This window comes from Coenobita brevimanus, chromosome 55, assembly GCF_032717465.1.
Source record: "Coenobita brevimanus isolate Jiangsu-jjx chromosome 55, ASM3271746v2, whole genome shotgun sequence".
NCBI lineage: Eukaryota > Metazoa > Arthropoda > Malacostraca > Decapoda > Coenobitidae > Coenobita > Coenobita brevimanus.
This window is the reverse complement of record NC_137008.1, coordinates 56678238-56701534: the sequence shown is the minus strand read 5'-3', so window position 1 is coordinate 56701534 and position 23297 is coordinate 56678238. Positions and strand designations below refer to the sequence as shown.

Sequence of the window (23297 nt, the reverse complement as noted above, 5' to 3'; positions counted from 1 at the left end):
TGGACAAATGGATGGGATAAGTAGAGATGGAGGTCCCATGTGGATAGAGAAATGGACCAATTGATAGGATCACTTGAATTATGAGAGCCAACCCTTAGTAAAGCCTGTAAGAATGGACGGGAGGATGGTCGCTTGGGATGGATGGTGGATGATCAGGTGGATGGATGACAGGATTTAGGATCACGGTTGGAAGGACTGCGTGGAAGGGATGGGAGGTTTGTAGTGTGGATGGATGGAGGGTTGGATGGATGGATGGGTGGGTGGGTGGGTGGGTGGGTGGGTGGGTGGATGGATGGATGGATTGATGGATGGCCATGGTAGCAGAGATGGAGACAGTCACATGGATAATGAAATGGATCAGTTGGTAAAGGGCCTCTGGAATTACGAGATGGTAAATCCTGAAGGAATGAATGGGAGGCTGGTTGAATGGGAGCCTGGTTGAATGGGAGACTGGTTGAATGGGAGGCTGGTTGAATGGGAAGTGGATGAATGGGAGGCTGGTTGAATGGGAGGCTGGTTGAATGGGAGGCTGGTTGAATGGGAGACTGGTTGAATGGGAGGCTGGTTGAATGGGAAGCTGGTTGAATGGGAGGCTGGTTGAATGGGAAGCTGGTTGAATGGGAGGCTGGTTGAATGGGAGGCTGGTTAAATGGGAGCCTGGTTGAATGGGAGACTGGTTGAATGGGAGGCTGGTTGAATGGGAAGTGGATGAATGGGAGGCTGGTTGAATGGGAGGCTGGTTGAATGGGTGGCTGGTTTACTGGGTCGCTGGATGAATGGGAGGCTGGATGAATGGGAGGCTGGTTGAATGGGAGGCTGGTTGAATGGGAGACTGGTTGAATGGGAGGCTGGTTGAATGGGAGGCTGGTTGAATGGGAGGCTGGTTGAATGGGAGGCTGGTTGAATGGGAGGCTGGTTGAATGGGAGGCTGGTTGAATGAGAGACTGGTTGAATGGGAGGCTGGTTGAATGGGAGGCTGGTTGAATGGTTGAATGGGAGGCTGGTTGAATGAGAGAGGCTGGTTGCATGGGAGGCTGGTTGAATGGGAGGCTGGTTGAATGGGAGGCTGGTTGAATGGGAGGCTGGTTGAATGAGAGACTGGTTGAATGGGAGGCTGGTTGAATGGGAGGCTGGTTGAATGGTTGAATGGGAGGCTGGTTGAATGGGGGCTTGGTTGAATGGGAGGCAGGTTGAATGGGATGCTGGTTGGTTGAATGAAGGGTTAATGGACGGATGGACGGATGACCGAGTTGCAGATTTCCGTTTTTGCACTACGTTCTTAGTCTGATTTCTCGAGGTTGATCATTCTTCCAAGCTTTTCTAATTTTTTTTACTCTAAACTAACTTAACCTATCATAACCTAAGAGAGTAACCTAACGTGATACAAAAATAACAAACCTAGCCTTTCCTGGATAAGAGGAAGTGCAAAAATGGTACACAGAACGGAAATAAGCGACCGGGTTTGGGATAATGGACAGGAGGTTAGGAGGGATAATGGATGGGCGATCTGAGCATGGGATGGATGGATGGATAGATGGGTGGGAGGCTTAAGCGTGGAAGGCATGGGCGATGAAAGGGTTTGAATTTGGAATGGATGGATGGATGGATGAATGGATGGCGAAACAGATGGATGAGAGGACGGATAAGATGTTGAGCGTTGAAGAGACAGAGAATGAAAGGGTTTGGACTTAGAAGAAATAGTGGATGAGCGGATGAATGGATGGATGGATGGATGGGAGTAGCAGAGATCAGGGTCCTGAGGAGACTGGAGAAATAAAATACCGGTAATTGCTAAAGAACTCCTGGAATCCTGACGCGCGCGCACACACACACACACACACACACACACACACACACACACACACACACACACACACACACGCACGCACGCACGAACATATCCCCGCCGTCCATCCCCAGGGAGTGGTGGCGGCCGCATTGATCTGTGGTTTAAAATTACTTACACTGAATTCACCCCTTTACTACGAGAGGGGAGGGGGGTTTTAAACTGCGTAAAATCCCTAGAGGTAATAAAGATAAAACACACCAGACGTCCTCGTAATGATGGGGTTAATGGACTGTGTATCTGATGTAGACATTCCTATCCCTTTAATACGACTGGATTCTACCAAAGTCTAACACAATATTCATAGAGTTGAATGGGTTAAAGGGGACCTAACCCATTCGTTACGAAAGGCTCCTGAGATAAAAGAAAATATCTTCCAGTGGCACCAAGAATTTAAAAGAAAACTGTGGTTCAGAAGGACTTTGACTCATTTATAACGATTACCAAAAAGTACAAATTTTTCGGTATTTCGTTTATCATACGGCGGCTGTGACTGTATCTGCTGTGGCTGTGAAGTGTGTGTGTTAAACGTTATCGAGTGCCATCATTATTATGGCTTTGAATTTCTCGTATTTGCTGTTTTGTGATTCATGGTACAAAATTTTATGATCAGCAGCCTGCATAAATGTACTCGTATAACATGCGCAATAACAAACGAACTTTGTCGCACCAATGGGTCAGTTTGCTTTCCTTTGTGTTCTTTTGCACTCCTCTGATGCATGATCCATATCACGATTAATAAAAGTATTGCATTTCTCACTTACAAATATACACAGAGTTATCAGATTAACCGTGGTTTACACACGGGTGAATATTCTATCAGTTACAGATAAACATACATTTTTTGTGTGTGGTCTACATGCTGAAAAATAAGAAGTCGTTTCCAGGGAGAAATATTAATATCCGAAAAAAAAAAAACGTGCTTTTGTCAATTAATTAAAAAAATATATATATCAGTGAAAGGTGTATGTAAATATATCAGATCATATGTACAACGAATGTTAATAAAAGGAGAATCCCGCGTGTGAAATTCCGTATTCCACACAAGCGCGGTCACTCAACGACAAGCAGTGAAAAGGCAGCTCTGATTAAAGGCCAAACTTGATGCAGTCTTCCGAGAAATTAAGCTTAAGCACAAACATGGCTTTACGACGCTGTTGGCATTTTAAATTAATTGGATGGCGTGAGAAGGTTGGATGGATATGGCTTCACGACACTCATGCACGGAAATGGTGACTAGAATAAATACATAATAGTTTGATCTAGATACCTGCTTCAAAAGAAAGGTTTAATTCAGTGCCAGATGAATCATGCAAGGGATCCGACCTTCATTAACACAAACAGTGAGCAATCTAAATTTTAACTTTTTTTCTGTGTGATGTTTATTTGTTTAATAAAATCGTATGACGGTAGCACGACTAAATTATTGATTAAAAGTGAGTCATCCATGTATGTGTGTATGTATGTATGTATCCATCTCCATGGGGACGTCTTATTTTTAATCTTGCTATCATCAAGCGGGTATTCTCAACTTTGGATGCATCTGCGGTTATAAAGGGATAGCGAAGATTACATTTATCCCTTCCACTTCGAAGGGTTTCTTTTAAACTCAATAAAATGTCTGGAACTGGCAAATGTAAAATAAAAAAAATCGTTCTCAGGTTGGAGGAGTTTAAAAAGTTGGGCATGTAACAAGGTGAGGGATGGCATCATTTCCCGTGGTATGGTTTAGGATGGAACAGGCTAATATCCAACAATGATCATGAAAAGAATAATGATGATGATGATTATGATGATGAAGATGATAAACAGTAACATGTATCATAAACATACGGTAATATATCAAAGTACCACAAGCTGACCTTTCAATCAATTAATGGGAGTAATTTACCTTGGATAATAGCGGCGAATAACATCATCTCCGTCAGCCCAGGAATTCAGAGGCAATTAACTACATTGCCCTGCACCTCTCTCACGCTCTCTCACCCTCTTTCCCTCCCTCTCTCCCCTTCCTCCTTCTCTCTCCTCCCTCTCTTCCTCCCTCCTTCTCTCCCTCCTCTTGAGCGTGACGGTGGTGGAACAAAGCCTCGTTTACAGAATCAGGGTCGAAGCATTGTGTTGAACCGCTTGTGCGAAACAGGTGAGCTCGCTAAATTACCCCGCTCAAGCAGAAATGGTGGTGGTTCGGTCTGTCTGTATACACATGATCAGTCTGATTGTCTACATGATCTGTCTGCCTGTCTACACTATCACTCTGCTTCTCTGCTGGATTAGGTTCGAAGCATGGTTGTTTAAGAGTGTGTGTGAAGCAGGAGGGCTCGTCAAATTACCCAGCCCGAGCAGGGATGGTGGAGGTGCTTCGGTTTGCTTGTCTGCTCGATCTATTTGCCTGTTTACATGACCATTTTATATACTAATGGCAGTATTCTTAACCCTTTCGTCCACAACATCAGTTTACCTGTATTCATGATAAGTTTTCGTTTCTATATGATCAGTTTACCTGTCTGCGTGACCAATTTGCCTATCCACAACATGACTTGGCCTGTCTATAGTCAGTACCACCGTGCTTCGAGACTGAGCCTGTGAATGAGCCCGTATGTGATCAACCTCCACTCACCGCTCATTTCGAAGCTCCGAATTCTTTTTCCTGAAGGTTTCGACGAGCCTCTGAATTTCCTCCGCGTGCTGCTCGTGGATCCGTGACAGCTGACCGGTGAAATCTGAAACTGGAGATACATAAGTGTTAGTATGAGGGATGAAACAGATGCTGATTTTAGATTCATAAATACACAGGAAGAAAATTCGTTAAGTTGTGAGTTGATTATGTTACTATTATTATTATTATTATTATTATTATTATTATTATTATTGCTATTATTATTATTATCATTATTATTATTATTATTATTATTATTTTATATTACATTACATTTTTCGTGCGTGATTTTATAAGAATAGGGCGAAAATCTGGTTGGATTCTCCTGCTTCGGGTCATTCACTGGGACACTTGTTCCTTGATAGAACAATGATACCACCATGAAAAAAAAAAAAAAATACTTGACAGCGCTTTCTCTTTTTTCTTCCCTCCTTAATGCATGAAATTACGTGTTGATATAAGGTGGATGTAAAATATGATGAAAAGGTGTAAGTAAAATGAATACCACATTTTTGTTTTTATGATCGAGTTCTCACATTCTTGAAAAATACTAACTTTTCATTTATAAATCAACTTCTCATTTTTAGTGCTTACCTGTGTCCTCTGTGATTATAATAACGAATCTATCAATCTCTCTCTCTATCCGTCCGTTCATCTATCCACCCATGCATCCATCAATTTATCTATCTATCTATCTGTCTGTCTGTCTCTCTGTCTATCTGCCAGTCTATATTTATTAATAGTTCAAATCCATATGTAATTCTAGTGTAAATAAGACGCGGTTAGGAACATTATACATCAGTAAGTAATGTGCTGTACAAATCGTCGTATGGACACAGGTGAAGTAAAAACACGTGTAAAGCTCTTCCCTAATGGCGGGGACGATTATACTCTCTTCACCATAACTTGCCGCACATGTTCGTATTTATGCAGCTTATTTCCTGTAGTTCAGTGGCAGAATACGACAATAATACGGCCCTACATTATTTCCAAAGCACCTCTTCGTGACTACCGCATATATCCTAGTGTTTATTTCATATGATAGCGCAGCATTCAAGACTGAGAGACGGCAATCTTACGCCAGGTTTAAGTGACCAGAGTATAGCCACTGTCTCGTGCTTGGTGCCTCTTTTCCTTGTCTCTCATGTTTCATTCTTGTCAGCCTCCTCCTTCTACATCTCCTGTATTTTCTGGGTGATTGCGTGATTCCTGACACACAACCTCTGCCACACCTGCTGGTTGGGCCGTCACCGCGATACACGAAAGGCCGCCACCTGAATGACGCTGATAGCAGATTTACTCACGGCCCAATATTTAGTTATTTTAGTCAGTCCTTTAACCTTAGCGTGATCGAGTCAGAGGGATGTTTGGGCGCTGTGGAAGAGGGTTCGTTACTGAGTAGGGACAGAAACACCTGGAGGCCTTTTTTGACGAGGCCACCTCTTACAGGATGCTGCACCAGGCAACAAACAGACACCGAGCATAAATTTCCCTGAGGACCCATTAGTATGCCAGTTAGTTAGTCTATTTATCTGTTTGCTTGTTTTTGTTTATTTTCATCATCCATCCGCCACTGCTTCTTCCTTAATCCTTTCAGCCAGAGGACGTATTATTTATTCTTCCCATCTCCCGACGATTTTTTTTTTTTTTTTTTCACATTTGGAGGGACTTTTTTCGAACTGGGAGGTTGGATACTGCCTTCAAGAGTCTCCCTCTACTCGGGGAATCATATAAGCTGAAGAAAATTGTCTGAGGGCAGCAAATAAAAAAATAAATAAACATAAATAAATAAATAAATAAAACAGGCAAGTGCGTCACAGGATTGAAGAGCTTAATTACCCTCGGGACACTCATCAACGGCGGCTTTTCGTGTATTGTGCTCGTTTCGTGTTTATGTGTTTTGTTTCGTGTTTGTGTGTATTGCGTTTGCGTGTATTTTGTTTCGTGTTTGCGTGCACTATGTTTGCATGTATTGTGCTGCGAGTACCTGTATTATGTTTATTCATTTTTATCATTTGCTACATATTAGCCACGCCCGAATGGAAATGACAGTGCTGTAACTATTATTATTATTACTGTCCTCACTAATGAAAGCGGTGGGCCTGCCGTGTGGACTCAGAGCCATTTCCACCACTTGCCACCATATTCTGTTGTCAAAGGTCAGTGCCCAAGCCAACAATACACCAGTGATTACAATGTTCTTTCACTGCTGTTGAAGAAGGGCTGATATATGGATGGTTTTGACAGTATTTTCTCGTATTCTGATCAAAACTGACTCAGATCAAATAGGAATCATTAGTCGCTATTTGTAAAGTTTCATAATTCATCTATCAGTGGCCTAAAATTGTAGTTATGCTTGATGATGTAAATTAACCAGCACTGAAAGTATAAGAAAGTCGTGAATATAGAATAGGCTTTGTAATTATCCCATACCAGAGCTCACCTTTCCACGTCCCTCTCTCGAAGACGATGATTCTTAGCCTTTGAAATCAGACAGCTTTTTCATATTCTTGCTATTTCCAGACGATTTCATTCAGCTTAGGGGATTTTTTAGAAGGGGATGAGGTAGACTGAGCCTCCATTAACCTGTCAGTAGCAACAACATCCGCCTCCATACCCCCTCCCCCCCAAAAAAAAAAGAAGTGACTGTACTGAAGTGGTTAATTCTTTAGTGCAATCACCCCTTTAATTCTCGGGACACCTTCTCGTACCCCTTCCACCACTTCTCCTGCCACCCACCTCCCCCCCATCACCCATCTCCCCCCACCGGTATATCAACACCAGGCCTGTCTCGTGAATAACCAGGAGTACCGTTTGAGGCATAGCAATAATACCGCTATTGAGAACCTGTTGCAACCAGTGACAGGGCATTTGCACATGTACTGTACGAGTCCCGGGCAGGCAGCTGTGTCCGAAACGCTGAAATTTTGGACGCTCCCTCGTAGTATATTGAACACACACACACACACACACACACACACACACACACACACACACACACACACACACACACACACACTATTAACGCAGCCTATTATGAGGGTTGTGAGAAGTAGGCAAAACTGTGGAAGAAAACTGTACACAACACAGGTGAGAAGAAGACACCTTAACATACGAGAACCAGCCGTCACCTTTTGACTGCCGGAAATGGGTTGAGTGCACGAGAGGTTTAGACCCAGTTCTTTAGGGGCTCTGACGGAAAAACGTGGGTCTGTGATTATACCGAGGAGTATAATTAGTTGAGAATGTTTACTGCATCTTAAATTTGCGAGAACATGAAACAGAGACTTAGTTCCGAACATGAGAGTCGGGCTGTTTCTGGATGAGGGAAATCTTATGGTGTTAGCCAGAGTTAAATACAAAATACATCACTGGACTGAAGGGATGAATGAAAACTGAGTCTAATCTCGTGTCATACTAGCATCCTCTAGGTGAATAACATGGTCTAGCGTAACCTAGAGTATTATGTTCTAGGACTGAAAGACTTAAAAGAGAATGTATCTAAGTACGAATGGTGTAAATGCAAGATGATATATTAGAACAGATGCATGGTTAAGTGGTAAAATATGAAGAAACATTTACTGATAAGCTAAGTATCATAACCACTTTACACAGCACACTGGGCAGTGAAAATTAAAAAGAAAGTCACTGTTCTCAAATACCAGACAGGCAGGTGATAAGAAAATACGAATTGTTTGTATTCAGAGATATCACAGTTGCATTAACTTTTGAGGTTATTGTATATTGTGGAAGAAATGGGAAATTGCCAATTCTAATCTTTTACTTACTGATTTATTTACATACAAACACACACACACACACACACACACACACACACACACACACACACAATTTATATCCATCATAATCTCTCTCTCTCTCTCTCCTTCTAGTCTTCTAGTCAAGTTCTCCCTCGCCTTGTTATATCCCCCTCCAACTTTTCCCTCCCAAGTACACCCCACCCTACCTCCCTTCATCTCCTCCACCTATTTCTCTCACACACTTCTTCGTGATTTTCAATACACCTTGGAGTCAACTCGGGGACTGTTCATCATCGTCTTCCCAACTCTAGTTTACTACATTTACACGGGGGCTGAGAAACCTACGTCACGACCCTTTGATATTGAAGGGGACATGTATCTGTGGACATTATCACTGCAGTTATACGAAAAAAAAACTTATGAAATAAACGCGTTCCCAGTACCTATCAGCCAATGAATCAGTTAATCGGTAAATTGTTCGATTATGATTGTGTGTGTGTCTGTGTGTGTGTGTGTGTGTGTGCTAACATCAATAATATATATCATTTAATTACTAGTAACAATGGTGGTAGGTAGGGGAGCCCACAACTTCTTTCATGTCTATCATTCTTTTTCTGTGTCTCTTCACCTCTCTTCCTATTTTTCTTATCCTTTCTGCCACTATTTATTATTCTTTTTTCCACTTTAGATGGCTCTACACTGATAAGTCAAATGGTTGCCTGTAACTCAGGAATTAATTTACAATGCTACGTGGCAACTATATTACCAAACAACGGGGTGGCATGGAATGTACTAAGGAGTCCCTGTTAACTAGGTGGAGAAATGCAAATGTGGCGTCCACCCAGGAGCCAAACCTCCATATTAATTCCCGCGCTTCCCTATGGCGTGGCACTGTCAGCCGCATGGGAACATTAGTTCACACTACGGGGCAGCCCTGCAGAGGCGGTTGCTTGCTTGCTTGCGGTTGCTGGGTCTGCGCGATAAGAGGCTGGGGTAGCACAACAACAACTACTAACAAAAACCGAGCACATTGTTATTCCTACCACTACGACTACTAAATGTACTCAACCCCAACTACTGCCAGCAATTCTCGTATGAGGGGAAACCAGACTCACTCCATTATTAGTTTTGTTATTAAGTGAAGCCAACACAGCAGCTCTGATTTGTAGAGTAAGGTGGGAGGGGGGGAGCACCAGAAGAGGTTAAATTAAGGGAAGAGAAGGAAGAATGGGGAGGAATGAAAGAAGGACGGGACGGGAGAAGAAGGAAGAATGGAGGAAAAAGAAGAAAGGCGGGCGGGGGATGCTAAGGAGGAAGAGAGGAGACGAAGGAAAAGAAAGAACATCTGGCAGACCAAAGGGGCAAGGAAAAGGAAAAGAAAAGAAAGGAGTGGAAGAATAATAATAAGGAAAGGGAAGACAGGAGATGGCATGGTAAAGAAACTAGAGGAAGGAAGAAAATAAGAAAAAGGGGGACAGAAGAGAGTATGGTGATGCAAAAGAGAAAGAAAGAAAGAGGATGAAGGAAGAAAGGAAGGAAGAGGAGGGATAGAAAATGGAGTGTAAGCGATATAGTTTCCTTTTGTTTATTCTTTAATTTTCTTATAATGATGTCCTATTCTTTTCTCTGTCAATATTCTCTAATGGCTTTCTCTTTGTTGCCTTTAATTAGTCTCTGCCCGTGAGCGAGGAGACTATTGTAATTGCCTTTGTGTGTGTGTGTGTGTGTGTGTGTGTGTGTGTGTGTGTGTGTGTGTGTGTGTGTGTGTGTGTGTGTGTGTGTGTGTGTGTGTGTGTAGCCATAACACAGAAGCGCTCATTACTATTTTACAAGAGAAAAAAAAAATTCTCGGACATAAAGTTCTGTCTCAGGTATCTTCCTCTCTTGCATAAACAACAACTGTGGCCAGATGTGGGGAAAATATGACCATGTAGAGAATGAGGGAGCAGAGGCTGTGAGAGGGGAGGGGGAAGGGAAAGGGAGAGAGGAGAAAGGGGGAGGAAGAGGGAGAGGGAAAGACAGATGGCGAGAGTAACTGAGGAGAGGGAAGGGGGAGGAAGGGGGACGGGGGAAGACAGATGGTGAGAGGTCCTTAATGGGGCCGTAAAGGGACAAGAGTTCAAGAAAACTTGGTGGGGTAGGACGGGAAGAGAGCGGTGAAGGTGAGAGGGGATGGTGGTGTCGGGGGATGGGTGGGATGTTGGTGGGTAGTGAGGGTGTGAGGGGATGGGATGGGTGGGTGGAATGGTGAGGCGTGAGATGTGTGAGCTGGGTGGAGTGGATGGGGTGTGGGTGTGGGTGTTAAGTGTTGGGTGGGGTGTGGGGACAGGGCTAGAGTAGTGGTGTCAAACTCAATCCTTCCCAAAGGCCACACTTCAGTTCTGTTGATTGTCTGAGGGCCATGTCTACCTAACAGTTTCATTACATGTAAGTTTGTGACAAACTATAAACACCCCTTATTATCAATTTCAGCTGGTGACAACTCTCTACAATAACCACTGACCTCAAATAAATGTAGAAACAGTAGGCCAATACCTGTTATGCAAGCATCAACTCACCCAAAATCGTGGTACGTGTGTCCCTGGGAGCCTAGACCAGCGTGTTTACCGTAAACACGCTGGTCTAGGCTACCAGGGACACACGCACCACAATTTTGGGTAGTGTTGCCAGGTGCTGGCCTTAAAATATCTGTAGAATCATCCATAAAATTTCTTGAGATTTGAAAAAAAATTCTGTAGATCACAATTTCACGCATATATTGACAAAAGGTATGCAAATATGTCTTATAAGTTATCTGTGCCATTATTTAAAAGAAAAAAAAATGATTAATTCCATACGAATAATCTAAGATTAATAGTTTTATTAAGAATATGGTATGAATTTTCATATTTCAAATTCATAAAATGCGGATTAACACACAGTTACTATGGGTCAAGTTAGACACGAACCTAACTGAAAACTTATACTGAAAACAAGGGCTAAAAGAGCGAGCCCCTTTTTCACTTTTCGTTTTGCTCATAACTTTCTAGGCCAAATAACTATAACCTTGTTATATTAGATAACCGTAGGAACAGTCGCTAACACCACTAATATATTCCAAATATGTCCAAACTTCTGAAACTAACTCTAACATACCTGCTTCTGACTCCCTCAGAATGTAAACAAAAATGGCAGTACACCGGCGCATTCGATAGTAGAAAAATGTATATATTTAATATTGAAATTTTCGTATTAGTTCACAGATTAAGCAGTTTATAAGTATATTAATTGTTATACTGCAAGTACTAGTCTAATATAGCTTAAGCGACATAATTTGAAATTAAAGAAAATACAATATTTCATAGAAAACTTTACGTTTCAAGGGTTAACTACTGTATACAATACGCTTTCTTTCAGGACTGTCCTCTTGCCCGTTGCTAAATTTCTCTATGTTATTTGTAAATTGAATTCCTTTCCATATTGCTTGTAAAATTTCTTGAGAAATTCTGTAATATATCAAAATATCTGTAGATTAAGCACAAAATTCTGTATTTCTGTAGATCCTTCCAAAAATCTGTAGAAATACAGAAATTTCTGTAGACCTGGCAACCCTGTCTAAGTTTACGTTTTGCACTTCGTCCGAATTTATCAAAATAGGAAATACTGTTTCCAGAATCCCATCAGGTTAGTGAACTATATGTATGCACTGTACCATACATAATTACTTTAAAGTGCATGTAAACTTTAAATTTGTGATTAAAAAAATGGAAACTTGTTGAATGAAAATTACACTGCTACAATGAATAATAAGGCAAAGCCGCAGCCTATTCAAATATTCGGAGAATCTCGGTACGCCTTTTAATCCTTGCAGTGACATTGGCTTCTGCTTCAAGTTATTGATAATAAATAAAATTTTCGTGACATCTGTTCACCAGTATTGACCATATAAAAAATTCTGTGGGATTTTCCCATTGTTATTTCTCACATTTTTCTTACATCATCGCTGGCCATTCTTTTCCTCTTAGAGGGCCACATGTGGCCCGCGGGCCACCAGTTTGACACCTCTGGGCTAGAGTATCGAAAACTGGAGCAAGCGACAGGTAAACCAAGAACAGATGGAAGGACAGCCGGTCTGGAAGGATATATAGACACTGTGGAAAAGTGGGTCAGGAGGTCTGGGAAATTTGCTGGAAAGCGATGAGATGGATGGGAGACAGGGAAGGAGAAGGGGGTGGGGTGTGTCGGCATAAGACGGAGGGAAAAGGAGGATGGGGGTGTCAGAAGAGGGTTAGCTAAGTGGGATGGGGGAAAGAAAGAGGTAGCCTATGTGGTGTGGGAGGGAGGGTTGATGGATTGGAATGGGAGGAAAGGGAGGTGTCAGAAGGGGACAGATGGGTAAGAGGGGGAGGAAAGGTGGATGTAGAGGTGTCAAGAGGGGTTAGGAGAGAGAAGGAGAAGGTTTAGAGAGAGAGAGAGAGAGAGAGAGTAGGAGGGAAGAAGAGGCGTTGGAAACTGGAGAAAGCAGGAGGAAAATGAGGCAGCAAGAAGTAAGAGGAAGATGGAGACAAAGAGATTGAGAGAAGAGGGGAGGAGAAGAGGTGTCGGAAACTGGAGAGAGAAGGAGGAAATGAGGAGATGAGAAAAGAGGAGGGCGAAGGAGAGAGAAGAAATGAGCGAAAAAAAAAAAAAGAGGAGGAGAAAGAAAGATGGAAGGAGGGGAAAGTAGGGAGGAAAGGAAAGGAACAGAAGGAAGAGGAAGAGAAGGGGGGGGGAAAGGGGGGAGGGGAAGAGCAGAGGAAGGAAGAAGCGGGAAGGGAGCAGAGAAGGGTGGCAATTATAAACTTTCAGCTCACCTTCTCAGTCTTCATTAGCAATCGATTTGGACTTCACTCATCAGAATGTTAAGGTGTCGCCTCGAGTGGAACCATCACCATTTCCTTCAATTTACCTAACTGTGGAACCACCTTAACCAGGTTGTACGTATGGTCTTACATAAGTTAGCAGAAAAATATGTGAGGGTGGTTAAAATATGGGAAGAAGTTAACGAATACAATTTAGAAGACGCCATCGTAATGAAGGTGAGATGGAGGTAGTTGGTAGTTTCTAACCATTTCCAGTCTGTCGAGTCTATATTTTTGTTTATTATAGCTGAGTAGAGGTAGCAGGAACGTAATGTCAACGTAAAGAAGGGGCTAAAAGTGAAAAATTCGAAGACGCAGGGATATTATGCCTATTTCAACCTTGTGTTTTAAGATTGTCACTCCAGTCGGTTTGTTTCTGGCTGACGCAATTAGACCACTTCCTCAGATTGAATACTAAGTTGTGGTTGCATGAATTTCATCGAGCTTTAGTTATGAGTTAGGAAAATCCTCGTGATTATTTGTGAACTGATCCCCGAATCTGATTACGTTTTGCCATTAACTGAGCTGAATGGGGTCAAGGATCTTTGTTAGGACTGAAGAAAGTGTCATAATGTAGCCACGTTGACCTCTGTGGCATCTTCGGTGTCCTGCTGCCAAGATGTGTTGCCATATCAACCCCTTTAACACGCTGACTATTTAATTTTAATCTTACCTCCACCAGACAATTTAATGCAGCTGACAAGTGACCCCTCATAGTGAAGGATTAACAGTCTCCATTAGAACAGATTCTGGCTCCAGCAGTGCAGTGACATCTTGACCCCTCCTCCCCTCCCACACACACCCAGACACTTTGCAGGCAGGTAATGTTTTTGGTTGCATATGTTTTTCTGTATGTCTGCCTACTCGCATATTCAGTCCGCAACTTTTGAAAGCCTTGACGTAAAACCATGAAATTTGTAGAGTGATTGTTGTTAACCACATCAGGGTCTAGCGCAAAAATAAAATTCTGGGGTTAAAAGCCAAGTCAATTTTAAGAGAAACGATTAATTTTCTATATCAAGCAAGTGGTTTGGTTTTCGTCTGTGGGACATTCTACCTTAGTGTTTATTTTTGTTGCCCAAGACTATTCTATCTAGTTTAGGAGACACCCCTGATATTAAGTGGGGAATAAATAATTTCTATTAACTCTTCATTCATAAGGCGTGTTTTTCATTATATACTTGCAATTCCCAGACGATTGTATTCAGTACCGGAGAGATTTTTGAAACTTTAGTGAATGAATATAATAACCTATTGCCTTCATGAATCCCTTCGCTGATTGGGTGCTCTCCTAGCTGATATGCGCGGAATCAGCAATAATAATAATAATAATAATAATAATAATAATAATAATAATGACGATGATGATAAAACTAATAAAAATAAAAATAAAAAATTCCCTCAGACTGAAGGATTTATGTCTGTACAGAGCCCAGTATAGCAGGCGATTAGACAGGCGAACACTAAGACACAAGGCGCCTGTCTCGTGGGGTACTGCGTGGTTCATGTGCCCGTAAAGAGGCGGGTTAGGAAGGGCCAATGGACGTACTTGTGGGGTTATGGGGCACGCTTTCCGCCATTACAGCACGTAAGGTGAGGAGTTTGGAAGTACGGGGCTGAGGTGTGTATATCTGAGCGTTGGGCTTAATGATCAACACCTTGTTTTTGACGAGATTTTTCCCATTCTTTCGTAGCCGCTGGTTCTTGTTATGTCGCGCACGGTAGCACGTGGGTATGATGTGTGTGTGTGTGTGTGTGTGTGTGTGTGTGTGTGTGTGTGTGCGAATAAAATAACTCATGTTTCGATTTGGCCAGGTTTGGTGGAAGTGCTAAGGTATGGCACTGATGATGTAAAGGATTTTATGAACATTCGGTAGGGCTTCTTGCTTGCTGTTCTTGTTATTTGTTATTGTTGTTGTTGAAGATGATGTTTTTATCGTCGCAATTTTTGGCTTTTTGCTGATGTAACCTTTATCGCACCTGAACGACGGTATGTATGACTGTACACGTTATATCAATTTTAACTTGTTCTTCCACACGTAATCTACATTTTTCTTCTTCCTCCCAGACAACTTATTCATCTTAGGAGAGCACCGTAGTAGAGAAGGGGTGAGTGGAAGCAGTTACTAGCTACTCGGTTCCTTGTACTGGACAATTTTATGCGGGTCAGGAGAAACGTGTGGTAATTAAGTGGCCTGAGACAATCGCCATTAACCCCTTCAGTTCAAGACCGTTTTGTAGGTAGGAATTACTAGCACGAGGTAGTTAACACACACATACACACACAAGCGACATCCACACATTCGTACACACACCCATAAACATACATACACACATAGCACAAAACACACACACACACACACACACACACACACACACACACACACACACACACACACACACACACACACACAAATCCAGTCCCGATACATACAACCTCTCCCCTCGCCTAGCACACACGGAAGCAAGGAATGAATAAAAAATGACAAAAAATAAGAATATACACGCAAGAAGCAGAATATTCACCAGGCAGGTAAGCCCTATACACATAAACCAAGGGACGTGACCAGGGAAAAAAAAAGACTGCATCCTACCTAGAGTGAGTTTCGTCTGGTTGAAAAAGTTACCCCTTCGACCAAGCAAGGAACCCTGTGTAGAAAACGGCATATACTCTACTTTCATATGTGCTATGCGGCATTTTAGCTCTATGCACAGGGATTACGTTTACGGAAGCACCATTTACTAGAAATAAATATACACAGCCATCATCTGCACTGGTAATTCTCTACCATAATCTATTATATTTTAGAAACACCGCCTTTTATTTGAGGACTGCGCCATTTACAGGTGATATTCGGTATTAAACCATCACAAGGGTTATATTACAGGACAGCACTATTTATGGGTTCATTGTTCAACATTGTCTACAAGTCTTCATTGTTAAAACCAGTTAAATGGATTATAAAGTAACAATTTTTAAGCTTCAAGAAACCTCATTTTGTGGGTTCCATTATTTAAGTATATCTATATCTATCTATCTATCTATCTATGTATTTATCTATCTATCTATATACAGAGAGAGAGAGAGAGAGAGAGAGAGAGAGAGAGAGAGAGAGAGAGAGAGAGAGAGAGATTTACAGCTAAGAGTGAAAATAATAATTAATCCACACAGACAAGGATATACATACGGAGACAAGGATCCACGGAGAAAAAGATCCACACAAACAGGCATAGATTCACACACACGGACAAGGACTCACACGGGAAAGAATCCATACAATGAGATACAGATTCACTCAAGCAGACATGGGTCCTCACACAGAAAGGACCCACACAGAAAAACATCTACACACAAGGGATAGGGTCCAAGAAGAAAGCCAATGGAATGCCCACAAGTCGATGTAATTTTCCCAAAGAATCACATCCTCTCCTCAGATGTAAATCGATTTCGACTCACCAAGGAGGTCGAGAGATTATATTACGGAGACATATTATTTCATTTTATGTCGATGGAGCCAAGGCATATGGCAAAACACGTGCTGACTTTCTTCGTTTATTTTTTCTTAAGTTAATAGATTTTTCTTCAGTAAGTTCTCGCTGTATGAAACTGGATTGCTATTCTAATGTAATTCTTTGTAAGCAACAGAAAAATTTTACAGGTGTTGCTTCTTTTAGGTAATATGCGTCCTCAATTCCAGCCAGAGCAATGTTTTGTACACTATAATGATTCAGTGTTGACATTTTTTGAAAAAAAAGTCTTTTTTTCTTTTTTTGCAGCTTAAATCAATTTCTTACCGTGTTTAAGTGTCAGTACTGATGATTTTTCTTGTCTCAGTAGCATTTTATGTGTCTTTCTTTTTTTATGGTACATAGAATACTCGGCAAAGACTTGACAAATTGTTTTCTGCGAGCACTTCCACTACACCCAAGTTTCATGTCATTGCTTTAGTGTTAATAACGTCTTTTCCAGATGAAGACGTGCAGGGGTTGTTTCATTTAGAACAGATGCATTAACATTAGCAGAGGCTGTATTAAAGAAATTCAGATCATTTAATCATTCCCTGCCCCAGCCTGGAATCAGCCCACGTCCTTTCGGTCATCGTTTCACTACTGTGCTACCTTTCCAAGTTAGTGAGCTACATGACGTGGATGTTCACGGTTTGATTCTAAACAGACTGGGATAAGGTAAGGAGCATTGCAGTCCGTTAGTACCAATTTTCGTTTTGGCTTCACACTGTGCTGTATTTCTTGATAGGAAAATTCTTGCTTATCGAACCCCAGCTATTCCGTCCCGCTTTACGTTTCGGTCAAGTGAATAATAGGATACGGAGATAGTGTTATAATCTGAAGCCTCTAGGACACAATGGTTCATAATTCTATCATTGGTTAATACTGTTTGTGCTGGACGTAATTTTGCATGTTATCTAGTATCTGGATTTGCTGACTTTTTAAATAAATGTGAGACATACCAAAAGCTTGGAAATCGATAACGAATGAATGAATGATTAAACAGGCCTTCATGACGTCGTAAAAGCTGTATCAGGTATGAAAAAAAAAAAAACTACAACAATAGCACTAAAATATTTCATCAAAGCACACACACACACACACACACACAGTTTTGTGGAGAGCTTTGTACAGCCAAGAGAGTACTGCAGACTTGTATAAGTACGCGTTCTTAAAGAAGAACTTTTATTATTCACCAAGTGTAAATGCGTATGACAAATAGTGAATGGTGGATGAAGACTACACGAGGTATAGTCAAAGTTCATTCCTGACTAGTTTTGCAAGTTCACAGCGACACTAGTCAGAGATTCTGTCTGTCTGTCTGTCTCCAACCTGCCACTGTCATATGACCACTAAGAATACGAAAAATTTTATGAAACCCAGGTAATCTGAACTATTGACATATATAATACGTTAAACACTGCAGTTAAAAGTTTTGAAAACCGAGGTGATTGCAGTTTTCTTCTCTTATTAACCTTGAGTGAAATATGATGAGTAATACCTGTCCCACTCAAATTTCACAGTAATGAGAAACTTAAGTGGTATTATGTGAAAGGGGACGGTGCTGGTGCGCTGTGATATATTCTGTGCCCCTGATGTAAAAGCTTATTTATTTTCTCTTTAATATTCTAGGCAAAACATATCACACGCGAGTTCCTTCACACTTGCCGGTAAATAGTACATACAGTAGTTGAGAGAGAGAGAAAGAGAGAGATGGACTGAAGCGAGACTTAGACTGTGATAGTAACCTCACCTCCGCTGTTATAGGACTGAACTGCTGTACTCTGCTTATCCTTAACATCCCTGAGTGCAGAATGATGAGCCATGTTTTTCTCATTCAGAAATGTTTGTAAACACTGCATCGCTGAAACAAAAACAAATGGGATGGTGGTGGTGCCGGGGGGGTGGGATGAGAGGGGAAGAGTTATGAGAGATAGCTAGGAGTCCAGCTTTCATAATCTTTTATATATTAATCTGCAGTTGGGATCCCTGAATCCCCGCTGCCGGGGAGTATGCAATGAAGCAAAGGCATTGTATTACTTTTATAGGAGTATTACAAATATCATTTACGCTCTGCAGGTTGAATCAAATAATTATATTAATCAGTGGTTACCAGTTGTCCCTCGTGACGTCACTGCAAGCTCCGCCCACCCCCTGAACGCACAGCCTGCACAGGCTGACACACTTGATAGCTTGCACGTGGTGTAGTGTCTGGTTTTTTTGATGTTCTGTGACGGTTTTTGGTGTTTTATCTGCGGTTTGCGAGGAAAACCTAGACGAACAGTGCTCGTACTTCAGAGAATGACGAATAATATCCTTGGGAGTGTATGGGACGAGAGGACTAATCGGCGGAATTATCATCATTTCTAGGTGAGGTATGTATAGACATTCGGCCTGAGCGGTTATTTCCTTCTCTCTCTTTTGGTCCTCGTAAATCTAACCAGTATCGTTATCTTGCATGTCATTCTCGTAAACGTCAGCATCTGCAGTTTTCAGGTGCATAGTTTAGTATGAATGAGTGAAGAGCGGTAGAAATACAGAACAGATGCTGCTCCGATTGTCATGTTTCCGAGTTGTTGTTGAACAATCACCTACAGTAGTGCGGCTCCATTACTGATTAGGCCTAGTTGTTATTATTAAGTGTTCTTATAATACTTTGAATGCCTTAAGAATAGGCGTTCATAGGAGGTTCGCTTAAGTATTTCAGTGAGATTTCAAGAAAAAGAAGCTCATGAAATAGATGCAGGGTGATGGGAGGAGGATAGAGAGAAGAGAGGAGGGTGGAGCGAGAGGGGAGAAAACAAGGAGAGAATGAGAAAGAAGGTGGAGGAGGAGGGAGGAGAAGAGAGGAAAGGGAGGCAAACTAAAACTAGGGAGGAGATTGCTCGAGAGACAATCAGTGGAAAGGCGACGTGGATGACAAGGTGTAGGGGCACTAGGGAAGAAGATGAAGGAGGATGGAGGGAGAGGAGGAAGCAGACAAAGAGGAGGGTAGAGAGGGAAGGAAAGGAAGGGGGGTAGAAGGGTGAGAAGAAGAGAGAAGAGTGAGAAGGAGAGAGAGGGGGACTGATGATAGAGAAAAGAATGATGGAAGGACTGGGTGTGAGAGGGGGAGGAGGAAGAAGAGAGGAGGGTGAAGGAGAAACGATGAGCATAGGAAGGAATGTGCGTGTATGTGCAGGGGGTCACTTGGTGCTATGACGAACTTTGCATCAGTAATGTCTTAAACGTGTTCGCATATCCCGATCTGCAGATATTTTGGAGTCAGGTAGTTTACAGATAATTTAGTAAGGCTAGAAATATCGTTAGTAATGATAAGTTAGTCGTAATAGTCCTAGTATAAAATTAGCGCTTGTGATTGGTCGGCCAACTTATCACTGGATGTTTTTGCCCCCCCACTCCCCTCCCCCCACCCTCACTCCTCCCCTCCTCCCACCTCCACCGCATCCTCCCTCACCCTACCTCCATCCATCGTCCCCCATTCCGTGCTCCTTCCCAGCCTCTGCTTCACTTGGGGATGGTTCGAGACACCGAGGCACGAGTTATAGTGGACAAACACACCAAGGATTGAGTTGTGATGGATCGAAGGACCGAGGCGTGAGTTGTGATGGATCGAGGGACCGAGCCGTGAGTAGTGATGGATGGGAGGAACGAGGAGTGTGTTACGATGAGATCACGTGTATAAGTTTTGCGTAATGACTTACGAATAATGAGCGATGCGTGTCCAAGCCAAGTGAACCAATAAATTTCCGACAAAAATGCGCTTGAGGTGAAAAGTCCAGATTCACAAACATACTTACGATCACCCTCTACATGTCCAGATTCACAAACGTACTTACGATCTTCGTCCAGATTCACAAACATACGATCACCTTCTCGCGTCCAGATTTACGAACATACGATCATGTTCCTCGCGTCCAGATTCACTAACACTTATGATCACTTTCTTCGCTCAAGTCAGATTTCGATTTGCAGGAAGGACGAAAAACAGGAAATTTCAGCTCTCTAAAAATAGCGATGATTTCCTCTCGCCACTAAGATGGAAGAAATATTTTAGGATGTTTAGTAGCACCTTTCCCTTAGCGATTTATTTAGCATATTACACCTATCGTTCTCGTGCATGCTGTTTTAATTTTTTCAATATCAACGGAGTTTTCATCATCACCATTAAGGGGGATATTGAGGTATAACGTACAGAATAAACCGCTAAAGAAAAGGGGTTACTGTATCTCCAAAGCCACTTAGAATACACCCCATAGAATAATCCTACACTTTCCCTGTCATTCTTTATGAAAATAGAAATTAAGAGAATGGAGTTGATTTTATGTTTATCTGTGCAACCGGGCGATGACTTAATTTTTGAAAGCAGATTCCAGGGTAACGTAACAAGAAATGCGTGTTATATTTAAGCAAAAATATAGTAAAACTTGGCTGGTGTGGAATTTAAGGAGGGTCAGTGGCCTGTGATCATATTCCCCGACCCCTGGTGTAAAGAGCAGCCCTGAGCCTTAATAATTTGCCCACACCTTGCCACATCAAGCCCCACCACACCACACCGCGCTACACTACACACCAGTTCACCCCACCACATAAGACCCCGATACACCATCGCACTTCACACCACACGGCACTTCACCCCACCCCACCCCACCGCACTAAACCACATCGCACCTCATCGTATTACACCCCTCCACATTATCGTGCCACACCTTACCAAACCCCACCACACCACTCCAAGCCTCACCACATCACACCATACAACTTTACACCACACCACACTACATCACACCACATGACACAACACATCACCCCGCCAGACTCCTCACCACCATATCACACCTCACCACATACCACCACATTAGACCAAGCCACAGTACGCCAAGCCATAGCACAGTTTAGCACAACACATCTCACCACTACACATCACACCACACCACATCACGTCTTCTGGTATCCTCTTGCTGCCATCACACAAATAAACAGCAGTTGTAAATTAAGCCGATTAAGATTTACTGAAGCGACGTTTGATATTATACTGAGTGTATTTCTGGAACATAGCAAAGAATTGCTTAAAAGAGTTTCGTGCAGTCGGTAGGCATATATCTAAGTCTCTTACGTATTTAACTCTAGACAAACGCAAGGACGTAACACACACACACACACACACACACACACACACACACACACACACACACACAAACTCTCTCTCTGTCTCCCCCTCTCTCGTAATTCCAGACGGTCTGCATGCCAGTCACATCCAAAGCAAGTTACACAGCAAAGCCTAGTTACATATCACCTATTGTATGTTATTTTTTACTGTTCTTCCGTCGGTAAATTGCACAAGAATTTCCATTTCAAGTTTCATTAATACCCATAAAACCGATCTGCCAATTTCCCACAATATACAGCATCAGATATATGAAAAAAAAAAAGGCTGTGATATAATAGATGTTTTGAAATAAACTTGATATATAAGGAGGATCACCTGTGTATTGTATTTTGGGGATCGAAAAACCAATAGTCATCTAGAGGCTTTAGGTTTGACTGGGATACTGAGATGAACCAGGGCTCTCTCATTTCGAGTTTTTTAAATATTGATCATTTTACAGGATGTATTTTTTTTTGTCGTTGAGTGTCATGAGAGAATAGTGAAGACTTTTAGTTTAGAGCTATAATTTTGCTACCATCAGACGATTTGATCCAGTTTAAGGGAAGCCTCCAGTAGTGAAAGGGTTTAAGAAGAGCGGTATTTAACCCTAGTCACCCTAAGATCGTACAAACTCATCCTCCAGTAAGTCATTTCACAAGAGGAGATAGGCTAACATTTTAATTTTGCTACAGGAAATTGATTTTACTCAGTAGACACAGTTCATCCAAAACTCACTATCATCTACCAAGTAACCCTGTCTGGACATGAGGCATATGTACTGTTTTCACGTTGTTACCGATACATTTTTATATATCCCAATGAAATAAGATCCGAATATCGAAATGTCTCATCTCCCACTAAGGTTCATCAAAGGGAAAAGCTTTGGCGATAATATTCTACAGTTCTGTTATTCTATTCTTTTTTTTTTTTTTTTTTCCCAAACACAAGAAACTCATCATCATCTCTCACTCGCATATCCAACAGTGGGCGTCCCAGAGGAGTAAACATGGGAGTGTGGGAACAATGAAAGGACCGGAGATGTGAAACTGACTCAACGTACTGGAATTTTGTCTTGGAGAAAAGGTGGGGGGGGGGGAAGGTAGAGAGAGAGGTAATAAGGTAGGGAGAGGTAAGCAGAGTGGGAGAAGGAGGAAGACAAACGTAGGGAGAGGAAAGCAGAGAGAGGCAGGGAGGAACAGAGGAAGGAAATGAACAAACACAGAAGCGAGCACTGTAAGGGTGGTGGGAGAGTCAGAGGTTGAGAAGGGTTAGAGGGATGACGATGCTGGGAGGTGGGAGGTGGAGTAGGGAGAGGAGAGGTAAAGAGAGACAGAGCTGGGGTAGAGATAGGGAGGGGCAGAGAGAGAGAGAGGAAGGCTAGAGAGAGGTGCAAACATTAGAGACAAGAAATAGTGGGGGAGGGGGAGGGAAAAGAACAAACACCAGGGTACTGTTGTTAGATCAAGGAGGAGGTGATGTGGAGAGAAAGGTGAGGTAG

The 23297-nt window shown here is 42.2% G+C and overlaps 1 protein-coding gene across 1 annotated transcript in view; it reads right to left on the bottom strand.

Moving 5' to 3' along the window:
• Stacl (SH3 and cysteine-rich domain-containing protein) overlaps positions 1-23297 on the bottom strand; it is an 852472-nt gene that overhangs the window by 328079 nt on the left and 501096 nt on the right. Inside the window, exon 2 of the mRNA XM_080273553.1 lies at positions 4464-4572. Coding sequence (XP_080129679.1) covers positions 4464-4572 — 109 coding nt within the window. The remainder of the gene's footprint in view (positions 1-4463; positions 4573-23297) is intronic.